The 12,361-nt window shown below is 43.6% G+C and overlaps 1 protein-coding gene, 1 long non-coding RNA gene and 1 pseudogene across 3 annotated transcripts in view; all 3 read left to right on the top strand.

Annotated features, from left to right (window-relative positions):
- The window catches only part of LOC132454917 (toll-like receptor 9), a 34,765-nt gene that overhangs the window by 4,790 nt on the left and 17,614 nt on the right, over window positions 1–12,361 (top strand). The window contains exon 3 of one of the 2 annotated variants that reach the window (XM_060048540.1): window positions 36–261. In XM_060048540.1, coding sequence (XP_059904523.1) covers window positions 36–242 — 207 coding nt within the window. In that variant the 3' untranslated portion in view covers window positions 243–261. Of the gene's footprint in view, window positions 1–35; window positions 1,254–12,361 lie in introns of those variants that run through there. The other variant, XM_060048531.1, reaches the window with a different exon arrangement.
- LOC132460481 (toll-like receptor 9) lies at window positions 5,073–6,433 on the top strand (annotated as a pseudogene).
- Window positions 11,061–11,961, top strand: LOC132464349 (uncharacterized). The gene is made up of 3 exons (XR_009527242.1): window positions 11,061–11,327; window positions 11,404–11,471; window positions 11,547–11,961. It is a non-coding gene; the product is annotated as an uncharacterized LOC132464349 (long non-coding RNA).

The raw sequence follows: 12,361 nt of genomic DNA, 5'->3' as shown, positions 1-12,361 counted from the left end.
TGTTATAAATCTGTATTTGATTTCATCTCAACAAGGTGGACGTAGCCGTTGTCATACTGCTGGACAAGATGTTTCCCAAGCTGAAGTACCTCCAACTAAGGACGAGGTTGTGCAGGAAGTCAGTGATGTCCTGGCCTAGAAACCCAAAGGCCCAACCCCTATTCTGGAACCAAATCAGGACAGCACTGTCATCAGACAATCTTCAATTATATGACAACAACATTAGTGAGGGTTTCATATAAATTCCACTCGTTATACAAAGTAACAATGTAATAACTACTGTCTCTCTAAAAAATGTGTGTAAATAGGCTGAAACGCTTTTCAAAGAAGACCACCGCTATTCAACAATTAATGCGAATCTTGTGAGATGTTAAATAAAGCATAAGTAAAGGTTTTATATAATTGTTCCTGTTCATTTGCATCCCTGATCATGTAGCGTTTTAATTTAAGAACAGAAAACTGATTTTGGACAATGTACTGGATATGCTGCCATTTAGATTAATCAAACCATCATGAAACTCATGATATGTATACAATTCAATGATTTTAAACGTTGAAATGCCTTTGTGGATCTAGAGAAGGGATTACAGCCTACTGCTGTACTCAATTTGTCATGGTCTGTTGTGTTTTGGTGTGTTTCCCTGTGTTTCCCTCCTGTGTTGATGACTGCTCCCTCCCCTAATGTGTCTCAGCTGTTCCTCGTTGCGTGTCTTGTGTTTGTTACTTAAGCCATTGTCTTTCCTTTGTTCCTGGTGCTGTCATTGTGGTTTGTTGGTGCTGCGTGTTCTCTGTGGTTACCTGTGTTCCCTTGCTCCTTGCACCTTGCCTTAGCCTTTTGGCGGAAATGAAGTGCCGTTTTCCCTAAACCGTCTGCATCTGGGTCCTACCTGCCTGCCTGCACCCACAACCCTAACACAATTTGGTATATGACATCCGTTAAGAATATGGCTACATGTTTTGGGGACCTTTTCGGTTTAGACACAGTTTATTTGATTTGTTTCCCTTTTCTAAATACATATGGATACTGTGGATTGTGTTTTTATCTAGTTCTTAAAATCAAAGTGTTTGCCAATTTGAGTTGGGACTGCACTCTGCTTGTAGATATGGCAACGGGTAACCATAATTGTAACAAAAAGATTGACTTTGTTCATTTTAATCTATGCAGACATACTGTGGTTTTTTCTTGTCCTTTATTTCCCATGCATTTCTTTTGGGTAATTTTTTGTCAAACAATCATTTAACAATAAAAACAATTATCTGACTATTTTGAATTTGTACTTGCATAGATATGAATAGATTTGGTGTAAATGATATTAATATCTAATAGTACAACACGCACAGTTGGTCCTCATTCTGTGACTGTGATTGAGTGGCTTCACTCCTTGTCTATACTATGTAGGATATGTATCCATTTGTATAATACTCAGTCAATAATAATAGCCTTCATCGTGAAATTACGTAATACATTGATTGCCATACTAAGGTAGTATTGAAGAGGGTAACAGTATAATCCGGAAGTGACAATCCTATTCATAATCTACAGAGAGGTTTTGATTATTATTCTGGACGGAGTGTATTGTTTGTGAGAGACAGCTTGTGGGTTCTGTCAGGGCCAGTATGAAAGAGAAGAAAGAAATGGTTGTGGTGAGTTTTGCAGGCTGACTAGTTGAGCAGCCTCGGAGCCGCATACTGTGGTGTGGCGGGTATGGTTTTATCGGCTTGTTTCGACGTTTTAAGTCACAATTGCATGACAGTCGACGTTGTTAAGACTTATTTGACTGAAGTCAAAGAAGCAGAGATGCACCTGTAAGTATTAAGACCGGATTAAAGCAGCAATGTAAGTGTGTAAGAGCATATAAAATCAACATTAAACAACCAACGTGGCACAAATACAAAGAACATACGTCTCATTATGGGCGTAGCCATCTTTGCTTATCGAGTAATACAGTTAACCTCACTGAACTCGGGGGACTTGTCATGGCCACTGTTGTGGTGCTGTGTATTCTCCCTCTGTGTTGGCCACACCCCCTGTCTGTCTCTGTGCTTTGCCTGCCACTCAACTGCTCACACCTGGCCTGCATCAACTCATCAACTCCCCTTCATACACACCTGGTTTCCCTGCAGTCATTGCCAGATCATACTTCGATACACTGTGGTACCTGGCTCCAGTATACACTATCAAGTAGTTCTCTTGTTGAAATCTCGTGCCTCACCTTTGTTCTCTTCGTTTATAGTTTGTGGACCTACACCTCCAGCCTGCCTGATTCACTCCCTCCAGCCTGATGCATGTGAAGTGTAAGTCTCCAAAGACTTCAATCTATCAGAGGCGAGTGTCAACCTTGACTCTCCAGAGTCAGCGCAACCAGTTCTCATTAGCGGCGGAATTAGTCGTGCTGTGCTGCATGTATGTGTGTGTGGAGCATTGTCTCTCAAGCTGTCTCTCACAAACAATACACTCCAGAATAATAATCAAAACCTCTATGTAGATATAAATGGGATTTTCACTTCCGGATCATACTGTTACCCTCTTTAATACTACTTAGTATGGCAATCAATGTATTATGTAATTTCACGATGAAGGCTATTATTAATGACTGAGTTTTATACAAATGGATACATATATATCCTACATAGTTTAGACAAGGAGAGAAGCCACTCAGTCACAATCACAGAATGAGGACCAAGGTCCTTTGCAGCGCAGACATTCAGCGGGGTTCATTGGTTGGGGTTTGTTGTTGTGGGGGTGTATTTGTGTGGCTGTTCTGTTAATGTTACGTTCATAGCAACATTACTGTAAGTGTTACGGTCGTTGAATGGGTACGCGTGTTTTCCTGTATGACGTGCTGGTGTTAATGAAAGCAGTTCCGTAGTCTTGCGTTGTACCGAATTCCACTCTATATTTGTTTTGATATCTTTTAATTCTGTCAGATAGTAATGCGCCCTTACCACTAGGTGAGTTCCTTCAGTCTACCAGCCTACCCAGTGGACTGTAGCAAACGTAACTCATCTATCCGTCACACATCTAGGTGGACACACCCACCTGTGATGTCTATAGGGGCAGATTTCCAAAACGGCTTGTAGCGGCTAATCACACCACACCTGGTGGCATGCCATGGGACCTTTAAATGTTGCTAAAATTATGCATCATGTATTCTGTTGCATCCACAAAATCCAAAGCATCGATCGATGAAAGATTGGAGCATGAGTTAGAGACAAATAGAAGAAACGACGAAGAAGAAAGGCGTCACGAACGTTACCGGAAAAGAATGCGTAATTTTTTGCTTAATTTAACATATAACAAACTCTTGGACAAATGTAGTAGATTTCTGAGCTTAACTGAGAAAACAGGGGGTGGAAGGACGGGACCTTATTGTGGCAACCCGGTTCCAAAATGTCTTTCTCACGGCAAATACCACGCACTGGATCCTGGTTTAAACCGCAGTCTGCGTTTATTCACAAATAAAGTCACTGAACAAGAAATACAATGCGGAACAAGGGTCTCCGTGAGCCTCGTAGTCTGGGGTGTATCAAATGTCTCCCCCTGGTTGGTCTTTCTTCCTCAACCCCGGAATGAGTCCTCAGCTTTTAAGATGTCCGCCCGCTCGTTTACTCCCTCCGGCCAGGAGTTCCCCATCTGGCTGATGAGGGTGAGGAATGTGGTGCTCTCTGCCGCCGGCTAGTGGATGGCGGCGGTACACACCCTCCACCACTAGCCCCCGGATCCCCCTGGTGGGGAGCGGGTTGTGACAATATGTTCAGCTAACTGTTGTCAATAATAATAACAAAAAAAAATTTTCGATACGTTCTGTATGTTGTGTACTTTAGGGTTATGATGAGACCTACCTTTTAGCATTCACCACAAATGACTCTTGAGAGCAGTGCCGTCGTATAAATATTTTTTAACCATTCAGGCAACAGGCTGATTATCATTTAAGGCGCCGCTCAATTACATGCAGAAGCGTCATGAACACGCCCACTCAAGTGGTGGGAGAAATACAGACTTTCGACTCCTCATTCACACATAAGGTCATTTTCATTTCCTATGGAGAAAATAGTGCCTCAGGGGTAGTATCATTCAGGAGATTTTCAGGGTACAAATGTCAGGATATGTTGTTCACACATATGGCCCATCAGGAGAATAGCAGGAGTATATCAGGATTTACACGCGTGTCTGAAAGCAGCAAGTTTGTGAGCATTTGATCACTTCATAAAATGAGTAAATTAGTGGGTTACAAGGGTTATCGTTCAATGGAAATTGTAGTTTACTATGCATGCAAATCAATTCTTTAATGGCTTTTACTGTTATTCAGGGCTCAAAGTGCATTGATATTTAAAAAATGCATGGCAACTACTATTGGTTAGTTGAAAATAATAATAACAAACAGCTGGAAATGTCTACTTTTGAGAGAAACACGATAGTGAAATAAACTAAGTGTAGCAACAGCAACCTACCTAACTATAGTGAAATAAAGCACGGGCTTGTGTGGGGGAGGGGGAGAGGGAGAAGGTGTAAGGGCAAGATTGCAGATTGTACATTGGCTACTTGACGTGAGGGTTTAAGTTTATTTATTTTTTCATAAGAAGGATACTTAATTGAGATTGAATATCTCTTCAAGTGACCTGGCCAAGACGGGCAGCAGTAGCACACAGTCACACATAGCATACACACATAACATTAGAAAAATAAAACAACTAAAACAGTTGGCAGGGGGGAGGGGGGATATCAAAATCGCAAGACATTTTGGGAGGCTCAAGGAGAAGAGTAATGTTACATTTTAGCAACAAATCGTAGTCTTGTGCTGGACTCTATTGACATAATTAACCATACTGTGTTATTGACATGTTTTCGTTCCGTGTTATAGGGACGCTGTCCCTATGTGTGTTGATATGCGGGTCAGCGATGTTTGATTTTAACATTTTTCATATGATAAAATGGACGACCTGCCCTCGTTTTGTCTTGTCGACAATATCGACAATTGTATTTTTCACCCATGCTACTAGTATCAGCACACATGTAGCAAACTGAGACTGAAAATGAGACTTGTAGAACATCTAACAATGTCGTACTTGAAATGTGGTATTTCATCCAGAAATTGTGCCGAAATAATTTGACAAATTATCTTTCTCAAAATAATGTCATTTTCCTTCACGAAGATGTCTTTGATGGAATGCAAAATTGTGTTTGTTTTAAAATGATGCAAGCCAGGCTTTAAGAGGTAGCCTTTTCAGACACTTGAAAAGCTTAGTTTAACTAGATATGTCATACAATAGAATTTACCTATATTATAGAGAGGTATTCACTGAGTTGAACAAGACTCTGAAAGTGCTGGACCTAAGTCGCAATGAGTATCACCTTCGTTGAGTTGAGTTCGGCAGTCTAACAAATCTGGTTTTAAAGTTTTAAATCTTGCAAATAATGGCATTTGAATGAGAATTACTCCACAACTGAGCAGCAACTCTGTGAAGTATATATACTTTTCTGGGAATAGCCTAGCTATAATGTGGAATACAGAGGGCCAGACCTATATTAATTTCTTCCAGAACCTCAAGTATTTAATCTACTGGGACATCTCTCAGAACTGCCTGTGTTCATTCGAACAATGGATCCTATGTAATCTACCAGAGAGAAGTCAGGCTATTAGTATTAGCAATAATTACCTTGTTTATTTTCCATGGCCGGACCTCCAATGTCTCTAACGCATCTAAATCTCAGTGGAAATCACCTTTCAATTCTGCCTCCCAGTATTACAGAGTTTTCACCACATCTTTCCCTGTTGGACCTCAGTGTCAACCAGATTACAGACCTTCCAGATAATTTCTTAAATCGAGCCAAAGCTCGACTCTATCTCAAAACCAACCGTCTCGTTGTTCTGAACCTTCAGTCACTCCCATCTCTGCGGAAAAATGGCAATTCTTTTCAAGTGCTTATCCTGCATGGAAACCCTTTCATCCTTGACTGTAACTCCGAATTGGAAGTATTTCTGCGGACCAGCAACACACATATTCCTTACCTGGCCACTGCTGTCCAATGGGGATTCCCAGAGCCCCTGCAGGGTCAAAGTGTGCTGACTGTTGATCACCGTTCCTATCAGGAGATCTATGGTGGCTTTTCCTTCCTCTTAAGTACATGCTCCACAAGTGCATTTATTGCTCTGCCACTGTTAAGACATCTGTACTGCTTGGATGTGTGGTACTGCCTACAGATCCTATGGGCAGGATGCAAGGGCTACCTGCATCCTTCTGCCAGTTGCTCGCCAAAACACTATGATGCTTTCATGGTGTTCGACACAAACAACCAGGCCGTGAGAGACTTGGTTTACAATAAGGTGGTTATCCGTTTGGAGAGCTCAGGCTGTGTAGAAGATCCTCTCTCTGTTTTGAGGAGAGGGACAGGATTCCTGGGTGTGGGGGCAAGGGCGTAGGTTTGGTCTGAGCGTTGGTGGGGACACTACCCAGACACCCCCCCCCCCCCCCCCCCCCCCACACACACACACACACACTAAATGAAATAACGTATGACGCACGCCTGACTTTAACTTTGTTTGATGCATTATCTGTTGATGCATATGCAGTAAAACATTTAGCATAGCACAATTCCAATTGTACACATCTGCTTGGTAAGCAAAGACAAAGATTCCATCCACCTTTTAAATTATAAAACAGATCTGTCTCAAATATATATTTTGGCATATTTGGCAGTTTTTACACTGCCAAATATGCCCGTCTTATCCAAGCCTCGTTCCCAGCATGGTCCGCGCGTTAACACTGCCCGAGGTAAATTGCCTGCTTGAGCTAGAACCCCAATTTACCCTCCCGGACCCTGCTCACATTTGCGGTTTCATTCTGATGTAAATGCGATTAGACGCTCCGCGGTGGGGGGGCGGGTAGAGGTGTGGCTGCGTTGTCTAGACAGAGACAACGCAGCGTTATCAACATGAGTAGTTCTAGTTGGAGAAGGGCATGTGTTCATTATATTGAAGTCTACGCAATACTATTGTATACCCTACTATTGTTGTTTTTATAACTGCCATTTCACTATTTTCCTCAAATTCATGCGCTGAATAGTGACCTGGTTGTGATTGCGTGCAGAGTGTGTCTGTTGGGTTATCTGGATTATATAGGATGTAGCAAGCAATTGATAACCAGTGATAACCAGATAAGACAGTGAAAACCGCGAGCTGCTGACCATCACGGGAGAGAAGGTGATGCAGGCGCATTAAACGAAGACGGGGGAAGGAGATATCCGAGAAAGACCCAGAGGAACTTTCCTTACGAGAAGCCGCGACCGAACTGGCTGTGCAGAGTAAAAAGGAAGACCTATGTTGGGGGGCGGTACCGAAGAGGGAATTTAACCCTTTGTGTACCGCATGAGGCGGTTTTTTTTCCGTTTCAACCTGAATATTGGTAGGGACATTTCACTCGTCATTTGACATTGGTGGGAACACGTCCCCTGGTCCCCAAGCAAATCTACGCCCTTGTGTGAGGGGACATACAGCGTTTGGCCTGCAGGTGGGCCATGGGTCATGTTTGGAGCACACCGGATCTGCTTGGTTAGTTGGGTCTGATTGCGGGCATCTGCTCGTAATCAGACCTGCCAGGGAGTGTATATGTCTGTGCCTGGTTTGTCTTGCACTAGGAAGGAAGGCCAGTGTGAGTGGGAGCTTTTGCACGGACAATCGCTGCAGCAACCAAGCCACACTCCGTGCTACCACCGCCATACCTCCCTGGCTTCCGGCGATTGGGTCTGTGGTTTCGGCTGATCTATCCGTCGAGGGGGTTCCGGTCTTCGTCGGTCCCTACGGGTCTCGATCGGGCGGGGCTGTGGCCGGATGGCGCTGTTTAGCTGTCGGGCCACCTGCCAGTTCTCCAGCTGGCGGATCAGCTCGTCCACTGTGGTCGGATGGTTGGTGGCGAGGGTTCTCTGGGCTTCCGGAGGTAGCTGCCTGGCGTATGATGTCCAGCAACACCCGGTCGAGAGCGCTGGGACCATCCTCTCCCGCGAGCCATCTCCTGATGAGCCGCGTGTGCTGGGCGATCTGGGACCTCACGGCGCCCTTGGGGTCGAAGCGCCAGTCATGGAACCGTTGGGCCCGGGCCGCCAGGCTATGTCCACAGTACGCCAGCACCGCCTGCTTGAGGGTTTGGTACTGACTCGCCTGTTCTGGGGTCAGGTCCTGGCTCGCCTGCTGTGCGGGTCCCGTGAGGAAGGGGGCCACGATGTGTGCCCACTGGTCCTCCGGCCATCTTTCTCTCCGAACCGTCCTCTCGAAGATCTCCAAGTAGGCCTCCACATCGTCCTCTGGTCCTAATTTGGTTAGGCGGCTGGTGGGCGCTGAGATCGGAGAGACGTCCGAGGAGCGCATTTCCAGCCGTATAACCGCCTGCCGGAGGAGGGCCCTTTCCTCGGCGGCGTCTCGCAGGAGGGCGGCCGCGGCTGCGGCCCCGTCTGGGTTCTGCGTTTTGGGGCGGGTGTTCCCGAAAAAACAACAGGAGAAAAAAGTTGCGTGGTCGAAGTGCCTGCATTCTCCACCATATGTGGTAACCCGGCTCTATCAGCCCCGCCTCCGATCAATGAACACGAGTCTCTGATGCTCAAACTGCCAACAAGGCACGTTTATTAAATCCAAAGAACGGAAAAATATCACACATATGCATAGTTTTTAACCTTTTAATTCCTATTTATTCTAATAATGAACTTATTCTACTTATACTTCTATTTATACTATTTATTAATTCCTATTTATTCTATTACTGAACTTATTCTACTTATACTATTTATTAATTCCTATTTATTAATCAATGAACTTTTAATAGTTAGACCTCAATTTCAAAAGGGCTACATATATATATATATATATATATATATATATATATATATATATATATATATATATAGTATTCCATTATTGGTTTATTTATTATCATTAGTTATTGACGCCAAAAGCATGACTGTCATGACTGTTAGTTATGGACTAACCTTAATTTACTTTGGGCCACAAATGTCTACAAAGACTTCTTTCGATTATTATCAGTGCTACCTGTTAACAGTGAACGTATAGATTTCGATACAACTAAGTGTTGGAGTCTTACTTAGTGGAGGTTTGTAAAGAGGTTTGTAAAGATTTGAGTTTCATCCTGGTGAATTATCAAGGCTCTATAAGCTACGGCCAAGACAATATTGTCTCATTACCTGGCAACCGGCGCAGTAACTTTGTACAAGATATTATTGTGGGAACTGAAAACAACTACAATAATAACATGGAGGAGTAAAAATACTCTTGGCATTGTTGAATATTATTTAAACCCTATGAATATATGCATGTTCTCAAGTAGACCTTTAGCCTCTGTGTGGACGTTGTATCTGGTGTTTGCTCTAGTGTGCAACCCATCCATGTTATGTTCATTCTCCTGCCGGTGCCCTTGATCACTATGCTAGTGATAGGTTAAATGCAGAGATCTCATTTCATTTATAGTACTACTGCGTACTACAAGAACTTAAATAGGCACTAGCTTTAACTTCATCAAAGCTATTGGCTGCTTATCCTTTGTGTTTATGATTTCATTGTCTATACGTGCAGGTGCATGGAAGAAAATGTTTGCCTGCCTGTCCCTGCTGTTTGGGAACAGATGCTGAGCAAGTCAATGGTCTCCAAATCATCACTTAACAAAGAATCACTCACAGTCTACTGTCAGTGAAAGGGTTACAAAGTAGCCTACCCTGCCGCTAACAAATGTTCAATTTCTTTTTTTTTATGTCTCTATAAAAATTATATAAAAATCGCTAAATATACTCTAAATAAACTTAAAAGTCTCAGCAGAGAGGCCACACAACACGACAAGCGTACAAAGGTGGAAGCGCTGTGGTGTTCCCCGAACACTCCAGTGTTGAGGCAGGGAAATGTACTATAGGGATCTCACTACTGCTTTCGGCCATCTCAGGGTGTAGTTGTGTTATTGCTGCCTCTGAGTCAGCCGAGGCGGTCTCAGTTCCCCTCAAGGACGATAATCGCGGTGTAAACAGTGGAATGGTTACTATAGATAATAACTAAGGGGTCACAGAACATGTCTTATGGAAATGTCCAATACACCAGCCAAGCACAGTTGTGGGTGTACAGCACATGAAATGTATGCAATACAGATTAAATCTGATAATCATCCAAATGATTCGATAATTATCAAGATTTCTGCCATATATGTGTTGTATTTTTCTCCCATTGAAGAGGGCCATTCATGCTCAGGGGCCCCAGGGCACGTGTTCAGATTGCCCACATGGCCACCCGGTCTCGCACAAAAATGTGTAATATCTACGTTTACTCAATTTACAAACCGTATTCATTTGTCAATATGGGCTGTAAAGTTGTGAGATGCCCTTATAAAGTTGTGAGAGGAAGTGATTCTCAAAGCATCACCAAATGGGCCACGGCCCAACTCCAAATCTTAGATTTCTCACTACTGGGATACAGGGAGTGAGACCTTTAGTCATCTTGAAAGGGCACAAAAAGGGGCGTGACCTCCAACATCACAGTAAATGGCCATAAAACACACAACACAGTAACACAGACGGTTTCATTTCTCCAATCCCAGTGTGGAAATATTTATTCCTTTAGGCTTTAAAACACAGCAGGCATGTCAACAAAAGGAGACCGGTTGGCTCTTTCTTACTCCCAAGTCATTCTGTTTGAGTAACTTCTTGTAAGTCGTCCATGTCATATGTTTTCTCAAGAAGGAGGCCGCGGCCCAATATGGGGCCTCAGAGACCAACCAGACCAACAAGCCTTGAGATGATGGGAAAATATGGAAAAACAGAGATATCAGGATTTTAAAGAGTAATACACAGCTGTTCATCATTTTACATAATTATGAATATGTAGAAACAGGATAATATTTCACATCGAATCCGTCAAATTAGTTATCTGAAATGCATCAGAGAATTGCTTCATCCCCCCCCTCATACTGAGCTGCGTTTTAATAATAATAATAATAATAATAAAAATAGATTCAATTTATGTAGCGCTTTTCTCACACTTAAAGCGCTTTACATAGCGGCACAACAATAGATAAACAAGATTTTCTTTTTAGAGTTTGTGGCAACATGTAGTTTGTTGTCATGGTGACTGTCAGCTGTGCGGCAGTCCCATCCAATCACGGTGGGAAACTATTGTATAAAGGCGGGCGTAGAGCACCTTTCGGTCTCTTGTTTGCCGGAGGCTGGGTCACGTTGCGTCTGGGCGTCCATTTCCGCTTCCTGTGCGGTTTCAGGCTTTTGCTTGCCGGAGGCTGGGTCACGTAGCTCCTGTGCTTCCATTTCCGCTTCCGTGCGGTGAGAGGTGAGCTGCCGGTCACGGCTGCATCTCTCTCGCATGTTGCCCATCCAGTGCTAATTGTAGTTATTGTTTTGTAAAGGCTCTTGCTTGCCGGAGGCTGGGTCACGTAGCTCCTGTGCGTCCATTTCCGCTTCTGTGCAGTGACAGGTGAGCTGCCGGTCACGGCTGCATCTCTCTTATACGTTGCCTTCCAGTGCTAATTTTAGTTATTGTTTTGTAAAGGGCTCACTTGGATGTTGCTGCTGGCTGCGCGCTGCTCATCAATACATAGCCGATGCCGCCTACTGAACTGTCGCTTTCGTATAGCGTTGCGCTCCCTGCTCCATGCCCTGTTGGCCGGGACTGCCCGACTGGGTGGCCGATAGTAGCGACGCAGCGGCGGCTAATCCACCTATAAAAACCACTGCTGCTTTGCTTCCACGTGATTACTGCCTTGCCAGGGCCGACTCGGACCCGATCGCTTTGCCGTTCATTCGGCTAGCGATAGTTTGTTCCTTTTTCCTGTTGTGTCGCTGTCTCTTTTCTTTTAGTTGGTGCAACTACATCGTGTGTATGTTATGTTATGTAAGAGTTGTTTTGCTGATTTCTCCTTGTGTTTACTTATTATAGATTTTGTTTATTTAATTGATTTCTCTTATTAGTTGTCCTGGTCACGGTGTCCCTTTTGTATTATTTGCATTTGGTTTATTTTTCATTTGTTTTACGTGTGGTGTTCCTGGGACCCCCTTTCCTTTGGATGCAGGTGTTCACAGTAGGTCTCAGCACTGATAGGTTCTCCCCATTTTCCCCCGCAGTGAGTAATTCTCTAGTTTTAAGAACAGACATTTTGTATAAATAAAAGTATTTTTGTATGATCGAACTGCCGTCTCTGCCTCATTGCATAACGGACCTCAGTGCCTTTCCTTCATTTGGACTAGTCCACTCAAAATAAATCTCTGGGTGAAATTCCCAGGGTGGCGTTGTCTGGCAATAATTAATGCTACCGATACTGCCTTAAGAAAAGGGGCATCACTCCATAGCTTGTGCTGCCAAAATCT

The sequence above is a fragment of the Gadus macrocephalus genome, chromosome 1 (assembly GCF_031168955.1).
Source record: "Gadus macrocephalus chromosome 1, ASM3116895v1".
NCBI classification, from domain to species: domain Eukaryota; kingdom Metazoa; phylum Chordata; class Actinopteri; order Gadiformes; family Gadidae; genus Gadus; species Gadus macrocephalus.
This window is presented reverse-complemented; position numbering and strand designations above follow the sequence as displayed.